An 18,191-nucleotide genomic window follows, 5' to 3' on the forward strand; every position below is an offset into this window, starting at 1 on the left:
ACCATGCTTCACTGTAGGGATGGTGCCAGGTTTCCTCCAGACGTGACGCCTGGCATTCACACCAAAGTGTTCAATCTTTGTCTCATCAGACCAGAGAATTTTCTTTCTCATGGTCTGAGAGTCCTTCAGGTGCCTTTTGGCAAACTCCAGGTGGGCTGCCATGTGACTTTTACTTAGGAGTGGCTTCCGTCTGGCCACTCTACCATACAGGCCTGATTGGTGGATTGCTGTAGAGATGGTTTTCCTTCTGGAAGGTTCTCCTCTCTCCACAGAGGACCTCTGGAGCTCTGACAGAGTGACCATCGGGTTCTTGGTCACCTCCTTGACTAAGGCTCTTCTCCCCTGATCGCTCACTTTAGATGGCCGGCCAGCTCTAGGAAGAGTCCTGGTGGTTTCGAACTTCTTCCACTTACGGATGATGGAGGCCACTGTGCTCATTGGGACCTTCAAAGCAGCTTACATTTTTCTGTAACCTTCCCCAGATTTGTGCCTCGAGACAATCCTGTCTCGGAGGTCTACAGACAATTCCTTTGACTTCATGCTTGGTTTGTGCTCTGACATGAACTGTCAACTGTGGGACCTTATATAGACAGGTGTGTGCCTTTCCAAACCATGTCCAATCAACTGAATTTACCACAGGTGGACTCCAATGAAGCTGCAGAAACATCTCAAGGATGATCAGGGGAATCAGGATGCACCTGAGCTCAATTTCAAGCTTCATGGCAAAGGCTGTGAATACTTATGTACATGTGCTTTCTCAATTTTTTTTATTTTTAATAAATTTGCAAAAATCTCAAGTAAACTTTTTTCACGTTGTCATTAATGGGGTGTTGTGTGTAGAATTCTGAGGAAAAAAATGAATTCAATCCATTTTGGAATAAGGCTGTAACATAACAAAATGTGGGAAAAGTGATGCGCTGTGAATACTTTCCGGATGCACTGTATGTGCTTCATGCTCAGCAGATGCTGTAGCTATCATTCTTCTTCTTCCTATCCCATAATCCACTTCCTAGCTTACTTGGCTGAGGATGTCACTACCAAAAATTTGGTGATTCATGAGTGCATATGAGGTCATAATCTTTTGATTAAGTTCTAAGATCAAGGTACTGGACCGACTAGTTCGGAGTACCAGCAGGTTGCCATGCCATATGTGCTTAATGCTTAGTAGATGACATTCTTCTTCTTTCTTTTTTTAACATTTTATTGAATTTTTTAAAATCACACAACATTCCATACAAGCAAGTCAAATTTTACAAAACTAGGTTCAAGTCAAGTCAACCCCCACCCATGAGAAAGAGAGCTAGGCCAACATAATGAAACTTTAGTAGAAGAAAAAATAAAAAGTAAATAAAGAGAATAAAAGGGGAAGAGAATCCGCTTCCTCAATTTAAATGCTTATTCTAAAATGTTACTAATTAGATCCTGCCAAGTTTATAAAACGTTTTGCATAGATCCTCTTAAGTGAGTATTTAATTTTTTTCCAATTTCAAGTAATATATAAAATCAGTTCCCCACTGACTGAAAAGAGGTGAGTTAAGATTCTTCCATTTGAGCAACATAAGTCTACGTGCCAATAGTGAAGTAAAGGCAATCACAGTTTGTTTGTCCTTCTCCACTTTAAGGGAGTCCACCAAGCACAGCTGTTAGTTGGTTTAGGAGGGATTGTGACCCCAAGGCTGTCTGAAAGGCATTTAAAGATTTTGGTCCAAAATGATGTTAATTTGGCGCAGGCCCAAAACATGTGGCCCAGTGAGGCCAGAACTTGATTTTAATGTTTGCAAGTTGGATTTTGCCCTGGAAACATTTTGAACAATTTTAAACAAGACAGATGTGCTTTTGATAAAAGATTTTAAGGTGAATAATTGCATGCTTTGCACATGTAGAGTGCAAGTGAATTCTGAGCATTGCTGCCTTCCATTCCTATTCCAAAATGTTGAGTGAGAGATCCTTTTCCCACTGTATTCTGGTATCTTTGAAAGGGAGGGACTTTAAAATGTTTTTATATGTTAGAGAAATGCTTTTTGCGTTCTCAAGACTGATGAATATTTTTTCCAGAGTAGAAGTAGGTGGTAGGTAAGGAAAGTTGGGCAGGTTTTGTTTAACAAAGTTTCTAATTTGAAGGTAGTGAAAGAAATGTGTTGCTGGAAAGTTCAATTTGGAGTGTAATTGTTCGTAGGATGTGAAGACGTTGTCTATTTACAGATCTCTAAGTGATTTAATCCCAAATGTTTTCCAGACATTAAAAGCTGTGTACGTTTGAGAGGGTGGAAAAAGGTGGTCCCCGTGCAGAGGTGCCACAGATAAAAGCTCCTCTGTCTTAAAATACTTCCTACATTGGGTCCATATCCTGCACAATTGGGTTGTTGTTATATTGGCGATGACTTGTATTTATTGGGGTACAAAGCAAGGAATATAAAGAAGTGCTGCAGGATTTTATTTCTATTGCGGTCCAAGCCTGTGTATGTTGATCTGTTTGTGTCCAGGTTTTTATAGCTTGTATATTTGCCACCCAGTGATAAAATTGAAAGTTAGGTAGAGCCATGCCACCTTCTGCCTTAGGTCTTTGTAAGGTCGCCCTTTGGATGTGTGGATGTTTTGAATTCCAAATAAATAAGGTTATGATTGACTCTAACTTCTTAAAAATGATTTATTGATGTATATTGGAATGCTTTGAAATAGAAAAAGAAGCTTAGGGAGGATATTCATCTTAACAATGTTAATTCTTCCAGCTAAAGTGAGATGAAGGGTGGACCATCTATGCAAGTCTTGCTTACATTTTTCCAAGCAGACAGCAAAATTCTGTTGATAAAGAGCTTTATATTTACTTGTGATGTTTACCCCTAGGTACTTAAACTGATCTGCGATGATAAAAGGGAAGGTGTCCAATCTAATATTGTGTGCTGGAGAGTTCACTCTTCTTTCTATCCTGTACTCAGCTTCCCAGCTCACTTTGCTGAGGATGGCTCTACCACAAATTTGCTGACTCATGAGGGAGGATGAGGTCAAAGTCTTTTTGATTAAGTTCCATGATCGAGGTTCTGGACCCAGTAGTTTGTGAGTACCAGCAGGTTGTCATGCCATATGTGCATAACTCTCAGCAGATGCCGCAGATGACATTCTTCTTCTTCTTCTTTCTATCCTATACTCGGCTTCCCAGTTCAATTTGCTGAGGATGGCTCTACCACAAGTTTGGTGATTCATGAGTGTGTATCAGGTCATAAGCTGTCGATTAAGACTGAGGTCAAGGCTCTGGCTCCAGTAAGTTAACAAGTAATCACATGACAAATTGCATTTGTTTTTTTGGCCTTCAGTGATGCTGTAACAGAAGTGTAATTTCGTGTATGGGTGTCTACATGGACTCGGCGGAAATACCATGGTGTTCTTCAATGGAATATCTTGTCACAAAATGCCAATCAAATGAGACCAAGGCCCCCAAATCTCAGTCCAGAGTTTGCTAAAGTCTAGTGTTCAAAGTGGCTTTTCCACAAATGTTAAGCTGACTTTGGCCTACACAGGTGTAAACCAAGAGAAAACCCAGATTCAGAATAATCCTAAACAATTCTCAGCACCACAAATTAATAGAGAGGGAGATCCCGTTAAAACACTGGCTCTTTAGCAATACTTAAAGATTTTTTCAAAGAAAAAATTGATATTTACAAATATCAAAAAGATCAAAAAGAATGTTTCCAAAAAAGGTCAAGAGAAAATGAGACAGGCCTGTTCCTTGTGATGCCCCAGGGATGTATCATCAGTATCCGAGACACATTCCTTGAGTCTCACAAACTTTGAATTTTGCTTAACAATACAGTGGAACCTCGGTTTGCGAGCATAATTCGTTCCCGAAATGTGCTCGCAGTCCAAAGCACTCGTATATCAAAGTGAATTTCCCCATAAGAAATAATGGAAACTCAGATGATTCGTTCCAAAACCCAAAACTATTCATATAAAAATAATTAATACAAAATATAAAGTAAAAATACATAAAACAAATTAACCTGCACTTTATCTTTGAAAAGAATCATGGCTGGTGTGAGTGAGTTTCTAAACTCTTGTGGGATTCCACCCAACTGGACGACACGCGGAAGAGCGTCCCAAAGCAATCGCAGGCTCCCAGCGCTGTAGTAGTTCACCGTAAAAGTGAATCCGAAAAGATCGCGGACATGCTATAAGCACCTGCCGTCGATGGGTGATACAAGGAACAAGGAACATTATAAATGTGCAGGGCACAGTACTACTTGGCCACGACCCTGCCTGACTGCTGTGTCTGTGTATAGGAGAGCGGCAGATCCCGCTACAATAAATAACCGCGCTGTTGATGATAGGAGAGCGGCAGATCCCGCTACAATAAATAACCGCGCTGTTGATGTTTCAAGCTGAATAAAGCTGGTGTCGCTAAAGTACTGAGACTCAGCTTCGTGTTTTAGGGGGCAAGACGGGGACTCGCACATCACAGCGCACACATGCACGCACACGCACGCACACAGTCACAATGCTGTAGTAAACAGTATACGCTTGTACGGATGTTGACTATATGAGTGAGGCACGCCGACTCAAATGGAGAAAAGGAGGTGATTACCCACAATCCCGCAGCGAGAGAGAGAGAGAAGAACCATCAGCTCAGTTGTGATCACATGATGCTCAGCAGACAAAGCATATACATACTACTCGTATTGCAAGACCTCGCTCGTTTATCAAGTCAAAATTTATTAAAAATTTTAGCTCGTCTTGCAAAACACTCGTAAACCGAGTTACTCATAAACTGAGGTTCCACTGTATCTTGTTGATTTTGTTTTTAGTATACTTACATTTATTAGAAATTATCATAGTATTAACTAATGATAATAATCCAAGTAAATGTGATATATCTTTGGTTTTTGTTGATTAATCTGTGGAAAGCACCTTGAATTGCATGTAAAATGTATGATAAGGTGCTATAAAAATAAAGTTATTATTATTAGTGATTATTATAAACTGACAGATAGTCCATTATCAGGAGACCATCAGCTCATCCACCTGCATATCTCACCTGCATAACAAGGGTGGCTGGATGGTATTGAAGGCGCTGGAGAAATCATAAAACAGAATCCTCACAGTCCTCCAGGTGGGAACAAGCCTTGTGGAGCAGAGAGATAATTGCATCCTCTGATAGGCAAACTTCAGTGGGTCCAGGTGGTCTGCCACAAGAGGACTCGTATAGTCCAGGACCAGCCTCTCAAAGGTCTTCATGATGTGAGATGCAAGTGTCACTTTCTCTGTTGTAATTAAGTGAAGAAGTGCCTGCCTTCTTTGGAACAGGAACAGTGGCAGCACTTTCTAGAACCTTAGGGTGACACTGAACAGGTGACAGAGGACACCACAAAGCTTATCAGCACAGGCCTTAAGAACTTGAGGACTGACTCCATGTAACTCCTGTGGGAAATATGGGTCCCTGTCGACCCCTGAACCTGCTGACAACACGCCTAAACACCAGGTAAAAGTCCCAATATTAAATTTATTATAATGATAATGTGCACAAAGCACCTCCATCTCCACAATACACACAAATCTACAATTATAATCACACTAATAATCAATCACAATCCTCCACTCCCAGCAGCTCTGTCGCACTCTCTCCCAACTCCGGCTCTCCCTGCTGGGGTTTCCCATAGTCCTTTTATATTCCTTGACCCAGAAGTGCTTCTGTCCCTCAGTCCATGTGATTTCATAGCACTTCCGGGTCAGATGAAAACTACTTCTTTTCTTCAGCCCGGAAGTACTCATTCCTTCTGTCTCCGTGATACAGTGGGGCAAAAAAGTATTTAGTCAGCCACCAATTGTGCAGGTTCTCCCACTTAAAAAGATGAGAGAGGCCTGTAATTTTCATCATAGGTCTACCTCAACTATGAGAGACAAAATAAGAAAAAAAAAATCCAGAAAATCACATTGTCTGATTTTTGAAGAATTTATTTGCAAATTATGGTGGAAAAAAAGTATTTGGTCAATAACAAAAGTTCATCTCAATACTTTGTTATATACCGTTTGTTGGCAATGACAGAGGTCAAACGTTTTCTGTAAGTCTTCACAAGGTTTTCACACACTGTTGCTGGTATTTTGGCCCATTCCTCCATGCAGATCTCCTCTAGAGCAGTGATGTTTTGGGGCTGTCGCTGGGCAATACGGACTTTCAACTCCCTTCAAAGATTTTCTATGGGGTTGAGATCTGGAGACTGGCTAGGCCGCTCCAGGACCTTGAAATGCTTCTTACGAAGCCACTCCTTCGTTACCCGGGCGGTGTGTTTGGGATCATTGTCACGCTGAAAGACCCAGCCACGTTTCATCTTCAATGCCCTTGTTGATGGAAGGAGGTTTTCACTCAAAATCTGATGATACATGGCCCCATTCATTCTTTCCTTTACACAGATCAGTCGTCCTGGTCCCTTTGCAGAAAAACAGCCCCAAAGCATGATGTTTCCACCCCCATGCTTTACAGTAGGTATGGTGTTCTTTGGATGCAACTCAGCATTCTTTCTCCTCCAAACACGACGAGTAGAGTTTTTTTTCTTCTGACCATATGACATTCTCCCAATCCTCTTCTGGATCATCCAAATGCTCTCTAGCAAACTTCAGACGGGCCTACACATGTACTGGCTTAAGCAGGGGGACACGTCTGGCACTGCAGGATTTGAGTCCCTGGCAGCGTAGTGTGTTACTGATGGTAGCCTTTGTTACTTTGGTCCCAGCTCTCTGCAGGTCATTCACTAGGTCCCCCCGTGTGGTTCTGGGATTTTTGCTGACCGTTCTTGTGATCATTTTGACCCCACGGGGTGAGATCTTGCGTGGAGCCCCAGATCGAGGGAGATTATCAGTGGTCTTGTATGTCTTCCATTTTCTAATAATTGCTCCCACAGTTGATTTCTTCACACCAAGCTGCTTACCTATTGCAGAATCAGTCTTCCCAGCCTGGTGCAGGTCTACAATTTTGTTTCTGGTGTCCTTTGACAGCTCTTTGGTCTTGACCATAGTAGAGTTTGGAGTGTGACTGTTTGAACTTGTTAACTATATAAAAGACACCTATCCACAACCTCAAACAGGTGCCATTAATACAGGTAATGAGTGGAGGACAGAGGAGCCTCTTACAGAAGAAGTTACAGGTCTGTGAGAGCCAGAAATCTTGCTTGTTTGTAGGTGACCAAATATTTTTTTTCCACCATAATTTGCAAATAAATTCTTTAAAAATCAGACAATGTGATTTTCTGGATTTTTTTTCTCATTTTGTTTCTCATAGTTGAGGTATACCTATGATGAAAATTACAGGCCTCTCTCATCTTTTTAAGTAGGAGAACTTGCACAATTGGTGGCTGACTAAATACTTTTTTGCCCCACCGTATATAATAATAAAAACCATTGTGCCTCCCTGCAGCATCCCCTGGCGGCCCTCACGGTATCCAGCAGGGTTGTGCAATAAAACTCCATTGTCCATGATGCCCTGCTGGAATTCGGGGCACCTCCATGTTGCAGGGAGGACTCCATCTAGCGGTGTGGGGGTATTGGCCGGGATAAACTGCCGGCCATATATCACACTCCACATAACAGACATTACTATATTGACATTGTGTTGCTAGCCATGTGTGTCATCATGCCACTTATAGTAGTTTGATCATTTAAGGATGTGCATGTTTTGTTGTGGTAGGGTCCTGGGATGATCCTATTCCCCTTTATACTCTTTATTTACTGTATGTAGAGCTTAGCAGAATGCCCCAAATCCCATACTCTTATCACACTGTCAGGACTGGCAACTATTATAATAGGCAGACAGTGTGGTGTTGTGGTTAAGGCTTTGGACTTCAAATGCACAGGTTGTGGGTTCAAATCCTGCTACTGACACCATGTAACAAGGACCAAGTCACTTGACCTGCCTGTGCTCCATTTGGAAAAACAAAAGTAATGTAATATAATGTTATGTCATTGTAAGGAGAAGGATGTCAGCCAAATAATTAATTCTAAATATTTCACCTTTAATTTACATCTGTAACCCCAGGCAATCACCTAGAGTACCACAACAGGCAGGAGAGAAAGTTAACAGTTTTATTAAGTATTAGTCAGATAGATATTGCCAATATGAATAGCCAAATAACGCATGAACACCATACAGCCTGTTACTGTTCAGATGTTTCTTCTTACTGCATTGCTTAAAAAGTCAGAGAACATTCTTGGATTTACTTTTCGCCCCTTTTGTTTTCCTCCCAAATCGGCTCTTTTATTGATCTTATAAAGCTCTCGCCATTATCCAAGGTTTATAACACTAAAACCGTGTTTCCAAAATCAGCTGCCTTAGCTCACATTGTATACTTGTTCATTCTTGTTTTAGTTGCAGAACCCAGCCTCCTTTTTTGGAGTCCATCCCAAGCCTGGAAAAATGGGAAGGGTTGGTGTCAGGGATGGCATCCGGCCCTAAAAATCATGCTGAAACCTATATTGGCGAAGTCTAGTCCAAAAAATCACAACCTCATATAAAAATGGGAATAGCTATGGAAGAAGAAGAAGGCATATAGACACTGCTTTGGTTCTGCGTTACAAACAGCAGCAAAAAGATGTACAGCCAAGCAATATTTAAGACTCGCAATATAGCAGAGCTAATTACACTTTCTGCCTAAACTACAGTCAGGTCCATAAGTATATGGAGAGTGACACAGTTTTCATAATTATGGATCTGTATACCACTACAATAGATCTGATGTAAAGCAATCATTGTGTGATTGAAGTGCAGACTTTCAGCTTTAATTTAAGGGGTTTACTAAAAATATTGTATGAGCCGTTTAGGAATGACAGACATTTTTAAGCATACCCCCCACCCACAGGGACTCAAAAGTACATAGACATTTGACTGGTGGGAGGTGGGAGCAGTTCCCTCATTATTACAAAAACTAGTAAGCAGGTAAAAGGTCTAGAATTTGCATGTGGAAGTTATCACCATGATGGTGGCACGGTGGCGCAGTGGTAGCGCTGCTGCCTCGCAGTTAGGAGACCTGGGTTTGCTTCCCGGATCCTCCCTGCGTTGAGTTTGCATGTTCTCCCCGTATCTGCGTGGGTTTCCTCCGGGCGCTCCGGTTTCCTCCCACAGTCCAAAGACATGCAGGTTAGGTGGATTGGCGATTCTAAATTGGCCCTAGTGTGTGCTTGGTGTGTCCTGCGGTGGGTTGGCACCCTGCCAGGGATTGTTTCCTGCCTTGTGCCCTGTGTTGGCTGGGATTGGCTCCAGCAGACCCCCCGTGACTCTGTGTTCGGATTCAGCGGGTTGGAAAATGGATGGATGGATGAAGTTATCACCATGAAATCTCAATATGAGGTCGAAAGAGCTCGGTGTCCATGCAAATACAAACAGGCCATCATTAAGCAGAGAAAACAAAACATACCCTTTACAGAGACAGCCCAAATACCAGGAGTGGTCAAACCAACCACTTGGTACATTCATAAAAAGAAGGAACACACTGGTGAGCTCAGCAACACCACAAGTCCTGGACAACCAAGGCAGAGAACTGTGCTGGATGATTACAGAATTCTGTCCTTGGTGAAGACAAACCCCTTCACACCATTTAGCCAAAGCAAGAACACTCTCTGGGAGGTAGACCTGCCTTTGTTGAAGTCTACAATCAAGACAAGACTTCATGAAAGTAAAGACAGGGGGTCTACTACAAGGTTCAAACCACTGGTAGACCTCAGGCATAGGAAGGGTAGATTAGACTTTGCCAGGAAACATTTTTTTAAAAGCCTGTCCGGTTCTGGAACAACAACAACATTTATTTCTATAGCAAATTTTCATACAAACAATGTAGCTCCAAGTGCTTTATATGACGAAGAAAGAGAAAAAAGACAAAATAAATAATTAAAATTAGGGAACACTAATTAACATAGAATAAAAGTAAGGTCCAATGGCCAGGGAGGACAGAAAAACACAAACGAAAAAAAAACTCCAGATGGCTGGAGAAAAAAACCAAAATCTGCAGGGGCTCCAAGGCCACGAGACCACCCAGCCCCCTCTAGGCATTCTACCTCACATCAATGACCTCAATCAGTCCACATGGTATTCAGGGTTCTCATGGAAGAATTTGATGATGATGGTCATGGAGACTTATGGCCTTTAATCCATCAATGTAAGGACATCACGGTGCTTTGATTAGGTGGTGGTGGCGCAGATTGCCACCACAGAAAACCAGAAAAAGAACAGAAGAGAAAGTAGAGGTTAGTACAGATTTTGGATTTATACAACGGACACTAAGATCAACATGTACCAGAATGAGAAGAGTATGGAGAAGAGAAGAAACGGCTCATGAACTGATGAATACCACATCATCTGTGAAACATGGCGGATGCTGTGTTATGGCCTGATCATGCATGGCTGTCAATGGAAGTCGGACACTGGTGTTTATTGATGATAGGACTGCTGGCAGAAGTAGCAGGATGAACTCTGAAGTGTCCAGGGCTACACTGTCTGCTCAGATTCAGACAAATGCTGCAAATCTGATAGGATGACGCTTCATAGTACAGACGGACAATGAGCCAGAACACACTGTGACAGCAAACCAGTGCTTTTCAATACAATGAAGTGGAATATTCTTCAATGGCCAAGTCAATCAACTGTAGTCAACCCAACTGGATATGTTTTCACTTGTTGAAGAGAAAACTGAAGGCAGAAAGTCCAACGAACAAGCAGCACCTGAAGACCACTGCAGTAAAGGCCTGGCAAAGCATCACTGGAGTGGAAATCCAGCACCTGGAGATGGCCTTGGGCTCAGACATCAGGACATCATTGACTGGAAAGGATTTTCAACCAAATATTGAAAATGATTGCTATATTTATGTTAGTTTGTCCAAATACTTTTCAACCCCTGAAAATAGGGGCACCATGTTTGAAAATGGCTGTCTTTTCTAAACAGCTCATACCATATTTTTGTTAAACCCCTTGAATCAAAGCTGAAAGTCTACACTTCAATTGTATAATGATTGATTTATTTTTAATTCATTGTGGTGTACAGGGCCAAAATTATGAAATTTGTGTCACTGTACAAATACTTATGGGCCTGACTGTAATTATCAGGTAATTAATCCTAAGCATTAACACCAAAGCATTAGTGGTCAAAGTGCATTTTCAGATGCCAAGTTGCATGACAAGCTGCTTTAACAAAATGGCTGTTTCAGCATCAAAATAAAAGAAAGCCAACTTTTTTAAGGTTCACTTTTTAAACATTACAAGAAAGGTCCTTCTCTTTCCAGAAATGTTTTGCTCATGTCCCCAAACAGTGCCGTTTCTAAACTTTCTTCATCGATAAAGAGAAGATAATTAATTACATTTCAGTTTCTGGCTTGAATCCCACCTGTCTAGTAGTTTATTTAAGATTGTTTTCTCCTTATTTATGACATCTCCTAGCGTAACGAACCTTCTTACATATTAACTTGTCTTTGTTGAACGCCCTTACGATAATCTCTGCCATTTGTATTACACAAAAACATTTAAGCAGGTATGACAGGCATCAAAGTAAAAGTGTTAATAGAGACACTGACAGGAAATTCTGCCCAAGGCGATTGCTTTCTCTAGTCTGTGTTATGCTTCTGAATCCTGATGACTGGTCCAGTCTTGCCTTTGGACTAATGAGACATGAGAAAATCTTTGTCACTGGCAGTTACTCAAAACAAGAGTAAAACCTGCCATGGTTTACGAGTGACCTTAGCTGACTAAGCAGTGGATTCCTTACGTGACAGACCTTGGAGGTGATGTGAGGAGGACCTTCCATTGGCAGCACCTTCCACAATGTGTGTGGGTTTTTTTTTCTCATTCGTCATCTTTTGTCCATTTCATTAGATAGAGAGGTGGTTGTTCTCAAAGTGACCTTCTGCTTGACTGGTCATGCAGCACTATCAGGGATAATGCGTGAGTAGTGTCGTCTACTTTGAGATGTTGAAGCCTCAAGGGTGTCTTTGAACCGCTTCCTCTGGCTACCCCAGGGTCTCAATCGTTTACTCATCTGGGAGTAGCCACACCTAACTGACCGCAGCAAAGACATATAACTGGAGAACAGGACACTTACCTCCCCCCTTAGTCCTGTCGTTATTGCAAAAGCACAGAATTATGAGAATTCGCCTTTCCGGTTTACGTTCTACTCTGATTTTTTCTGGAAGTACGTGCAAGTATTAATAACATTTTAGCAAAAAATGCATGCATTTTGCCCATTTTGAACATATGACTGGATAATGGACATGTGGATTATATTACATTAGAATTTATTTTCTCTTTTCAATGGATGTTTTTCACATTGTATGCCATTGACAGTACATTATTGGTAGGCATTCCCATACATTATATCATAGACAGTTTTCTGTTGTTTTGCATGAAAACACGAGGTTACAAAAATTTTCTCAGCCATCATTACAAAGCACATTGGGTAAGTGACATAGAAAAAAATATATAATTTTTGGGTGGAGTAAAGTATGTCATGACAATGCCAGCAGGTCTTTGGTATTTAAGATGGCAATTGCAAATTTATGATGACAATTTATGGTGACAAGCAAATTTTGTAGTATTTAGTGAGGTAAATGGCTTTCTGATCTTAGCAATTAATAGATATTGTGGCAGACGGCCGGAGCCCTTACCCGGCCGGGATGCCCTGAGTTTGGAAGGACCGGGGGAGAGAGTATTTTGGGACTGGCAGAAGGCAGCCGCTTTGGCTTACAGTGGAGCCACGGGTTATAAGCATGGAAACTCAACCCTGCTGGGGCCCGTGGCCACTGCCATGGGGCACCTGGACTTTTACAGGACCCTATTTGGCAGCACTTCATCCATAAACTGGAAGTGCTGCTTGATGGGCACCTGGACTCCTTCTGGGTCTCCAATAAAAGGAGCCAGTCACCACCACTCAATGGCCAGAATCAGGAGGAAGAGGACAAAGCCTGTGTGGAGGACTGATGGCGTCGATGAAGGGACTGTGTTGGGGGTTTGTGCACAGTGCTGGACTGTGTAAATGAAAGTGTGTGTTGTGTGTTAAACCTGTGTCAAGCCTGTCTGTGTCGCAGTTAGGGCAGCTGTACCCGCCGGGGCGTCACAATACAAATCTCTGGTTTTCACATTGTGATCTGGTGTTTTGGCTTCATTGGTCTTGTTGGTTTTATGCTGGCTTCTTTTTGACTAAGGGTTCCTTTTGTCTCTTGGTCCTATTTCAGAAATATAATTGTGCCCTTTTGTTCTAGACTGGAAAAATAATAGAGGGCTTGGGTTTTATTATTTCTCTGTACCTTAAATAATGAAAAATGTGTTGCAAAAATTCAAATCTTATATTAAAGTGTGGGAGTTTTATCAAACTCAACTTGTCTTCTCTCTCTCTCTGCCTCTCTGTTTCTCTCTCTTTCATTAGATATATAAGTGCCTTGAGCATGGGAAAGGCACTATATAAATAAAATGTATTAATCATGTTATTATTATTATTATTATATACTGCATATATACTGTGACCACCAAGGGGCCAAATCTCCAACACAACAGCATGGACACAAGTTCTAGTGTGTTGCAAACAGTTTCAAACCTTTACACAGGGCTTCAAAACACAGAATTTAGCCATGCAGCACTTCTCTTGTCTCTCCTTTGCTCCTTCAGCAAGCTTTGGCTCCCTGCTCCTAACTCTGGCTCCCGTGCTAAAGCAGGCTTCTTCTTTTATATAAAACACAGGAACACTTCCGGTGTCCTGAGACTGTGGTGTGGGAGTACTTCCAGCTACACCTGAAGCCCCACAAAGTAGGGCTCACAGATCTCCTCGGCTCCCCCGGTGCCACCCATGTAACCCAACAGGGCTGAACCAAAGAACTACAGTTCCCATTATACCCTGTGGGTATCCATAGTGGTGCCATAACCTAGGGGGGGGAGGGCTGCCATCTATTGTGTGGAGAGAGACAATCACCTGAATACATTGTCTTCCCCTGTCCTTCCGTCACACTGGCTTCCCAGTTGGGTAAGGATCCCAGTTTGGCTCCGGCTGAGATGCCAGTTTCAGTGTGACGACGCTTACAATATATGTATAAAATAAATTAGAATTTCTGTTTGTATGTTCCCTATACAGGTTGATGTTTTTTGTTATGTGGTAAATGATATCCATTGTGAATTGAGATAGCAGGGACTTTTAACTACAGAAACTAATGTACCTTAATAAAAAGATATATATGTCTTGTGTGTCTGTCCATTTGCTATGTCTCTTGTCATTCCAATAGATGGTGCATCACAAACATTTTTAGTAATAAAATGCATTGCATTGGCCATTACAACAGATGGTACATCACAAGCATTAGCATTCATTTTACGAATCCAATACCAGATGTCATATAACAGAGATATATGCATTGAAAGGTTCTCTGCAAACATTAATGCTGAGGTCTACGTTAATTACTTTGATTTCTTAGATGGGCAACACACCTAGTCTAAGATACAACACTTTTAAATTTTTCCCCTTTGTTTTCTACAGATTGATTCAATGGGCTGCAGTCATGACATTGCCCTGCAATACCTTAGTAGAAAAAAAGTGATGCTTCTGGAGGCATTTCCTCTTTTGGACGACGCTCCCAAAGTGCCCTGCTTCCTCATCAAACTCCATATTGGCAAGCATATAATTTTGAAGTGGGTCCTGTTTGAAAATGTGTGTATAGAAATAGAAATAGAAAAAGGTTGTGCTTTAGTTTTGGGTTCACTACTAGGAATGTTACAATACTGAATGTTTCAGAACTTGTAGTGTCTCATCTCAGGGACCAGTGCTATTGCCCTTTTTAATATACATAAATAATCTGGACAGGAATATAATAAATAAGCCAGTTAAGTTTGAAGATGATACTAAAGTAGGTGGAAGGGCAATTGATGAAGAATCAGCATAATTGTTACAGAGGGACTTGGGGGGCATGCAACCTTGGGCAGATTTGTGGCAGATGTTTTATGTAAGTAAATGTAACATGTGACATTACAAAGTAAAAATGTTAGATTTGAATATATAATGAGGACTGAATCTTTAAAGTACCCCTTATAAGAAGGACCCAGGAGTCAAAATGGACTCATCACTATATATTTCAACACAGTGATCAAAAAAGCTAATAGGATGTTACATTAGATATCACAATGTGTTAATTATGAGTCAAAGGTGGTTAAGCCTAAAATATATAATGCACTGGTGAGGGCTCCTCTTAAGTACTTTGTAAAATTTTGGCCTCCATATTCCAAAATATATATAGCAGCCTTAGAGAAGGAGTGATCAGGGTGATTCTAGGACTAAGAGTTATGGACTATGAGGTGAGATTAAAGGAGTTGAACCTTTTCAGTTTAAGCAAACAGAGATTAAGAGATGACGTGATTGAAGTGTTTAAAATTATGAAAGGAGTTAGTACTGTAGATCCCAGCTATTACTCTAAAACAAGGACAGAATTGGAAGCTTGTTATTAGCAGATTTCACACAAATGTTAGGAAATGTCCGTTCACACAAAGAAATAAATTTCTAAATTGTGTTGTAGAGAATAGGACTGTAAGGACCTTCAGATCTTGACTTTATGTTATTTTGCACAGTCTAGGTGAATAGGACAGGTCTTGTTGGGCTTAATGGCCCATTTTCATCACAATGTTTTTAAACTCTCAGTAAATTAGTCCAGAGAACAAAAGTTAACATATTCCTACTGGCTACATGTCACCAATTCTGTTACAGTAAAGTGTCAGAACAGTTTGGACTGTGCTGGGACTAATTTTATTTAATCTCAATTTCTTTTGCAGCATCCTACTTTAATCTCAGTGAAACTGTACTTGTCTAGTATTGAACTTGATGCTGATTTATTCTCAAATGCGCGTGGCATTGCCCTAATTTATTCAAAACTACATCTTAATTTTAAATTCTGTGTGCACATTGCAGTTTAGTCTTCTCTGACTTGGAACGAGATTTAGAACTTTTTGATTTAGAGTTTACCGTGTAGAAAACTTGTCAATCTGGTCTCAGTTAATGAGAGACTCTGTGCTAGTTTGGTGCCAGCCTGATATTTAAATGTGTCAGACTGAGCCTAAAACAGGTATCCTTCAACGGGCATGAAAACTTACATCTTTCGTGCAAATGTGCTTGTTTATAGTCTTGACTAGGGTGGGAATTGACTCACGTTATGTTATGGCAGTATAGTCTGAAGCTGGCATAGGGATGCATCACATTAAACTAAATTTGGTTTCAAAACAGTGTAAATGATTATGAATTGTGAGAATGTGCTAGTTTAGTCTGGGCCAAGGTGGAAATAGGTCAGTTTAACCTCAGCTCATATTGGTTTATGCTAATTTAGCCTTTGGTTACCGTGGAATTGTACAAGGTTAGGCTGAAACTGGAGTGAAATGTTTGCTAGTGTAAACTTTGACCTGATGTGGGATCTCTAAACAGGGGTGCAAATGTGCCAGTACAGCCTTGACAAGGTGGGAAAATAACTGTTTAATCTCAGCCCGTGTTAAATTGGAAATTGGAAAGGAGGAGGACTTGCTTTTTTGTGAATTTCCCCTTGGGGATTAATAAAGTTATCTATCTATCTATCTATCTATCTATCTATCTATCTATCTATCTATCTATCTATCTATCTATCTATCTATCTATCTATCTATCTATCTATCTATCTATCTATCTATCTATTATATAGTGCCTTTTGTATCTATCTATCTATCTATCTATCTATCTATCTATCTATCTATCTATCTATCTATCTATCTATCTATCTATCTATCTATCTATCTATCTATCTATCTATCTATCTATCTATCTATCTATCTTTCTATTGTGGGGAACAGCCCAGACACAGACAGGTAGACGTCATATTTTCACCACACACACGTTTATTATACATAATTATTTTCAGCTCGTGAGCACAAACCCAGTGCCGCAGCACCAATCACCCCTTAAGTCCTTGGTCACAACACAATGCCTTCTCAGTCTCTGGTCCGCCTCCACTCCTCTTCTCCAAGCTTCGTCCTCTTCCACCTGACTCTTGCCCCTGACTGGAGGAAGGTGGCCCCTTTTAAACACCCCGGATGGACTCCAGGTGCATCCTAAGGGCTTCTGTAGCCACACCCCTGTGTGGCGAAAGCTCTGTCTGTGTATCTGGAAGTCCTCCGGGTGTCCCCAATACTCTTCCCCCCCAGCACTTCCGGGTGTGGCGGAAGTGCTGAGGTCCAGGGCTCCCAAGGCATCGGGGCGCCCCCTGGCGGTGACCACGGGCCCCTACAGGGTTGAGATTCCAAGTTCTGTATCCGTGGCCCCCAAAGCAACCAGGGAGGATGCTCCCTCGTGTTCTGGAGGAGGCACAAGCCCTCCTCCTGGGCATCCCGGCCGGGCATGAACCCCCACCGGGCTCCACACTATCTATCTATCTATCTATCTATCTATCTATCTATCTATCTATCTATCTATCTATCTATCTATCTATCTATCTATCTATCTAAATTGTGCCTGTAAGGAATCAACCAGCACAGGATTCCTGGAAGCACAGGATGCATCACCTCTGAGTGATCCCCAAACAATACGAACACGGAGGTACATTGGAAAACACTGTTCTTGGTGTAAACTCTCATTCCTGCATGATATCCTGAAGCAGGAGTCCACAACCTTTCAGCATTGTTGTGCCGAACCTATGTTTCAATGTTATTCCGCGTGTTGATATAATTCTACCAATTTTGTTATATATAGTATCAAAATTGGTCCGGTTATAATGGGCATACTTTTGATGCTCATTATAACTAGATCTTATATTACTGGTCATTTAACATTTTTAAAATACATAGAATCATATGTGAAAAGAATGTTTTGCAAAACTTTAATTTTCAACACATTTATTAAAAATTGTATTACAAATTATAAATCACAAGTTTTTTCAATACAAAATACATAATTTGAATTGAAAAAATGATCAAGAATTCTAATTTGATTAATCATTCTTTATTATTAATCAGAGCTATTAATCAATTAATGCGAAGCAATTGTTTAACTGCATTCGGTGGCTTTATTTTTGGTTCCAATTATTTGACTAAAATATGTAGTTTGTGTCTTAAAACCAGAAACAGCTCTTTTTATAATTTCACTTTTCTCATCAGAGTTTTTAAATGTGGACTGATGTTTAGTTTGATAATGTCTTTGTACACTTGACGTATGACACACGACACTTTGGCAGCATAACGCACA

The 18,191-nt window shown here is 40.9% G+C and overlaps 1 protein-coding gene across 1 annotated transcript in view; it reads left to right on the forward strand.

Annotated features, from left to right (window-relative positions):
• Positions 1-18,191, forward strand: part of LOC114666823 (cation channel sperm-associated auxiliary subunit beta-like) — a 70,464-nt gene that overhangs the window by 24,281 nt on the left and 27,992 nt on the right. The window contains exon 12 of the mRNA XM_051919752.1: positions 14,481-14,632. Coding sequence (XP_051775712.1) covers positions 14,481-14,632 — 152 coding nt within the window. The remainder of the gene's footprint in view (positions 1-14,480; positions 14,633-18,191) is intronic.

This window comes from Erpetoichthys calabaricus, chromosome 16 (genome assembly GCF_900747795.2).
Source record: "Erpetoichthys calabaricus chromosome 16, fErpCal1.3, whole genome shotgun sequence".
Lineage (NCBI taxonomy): Eukaryota > Metazoa > Chordata > Cladistia > Polypteriformes > Polypteridae > Erpetoichthys > Erpetoichthys calabaricus.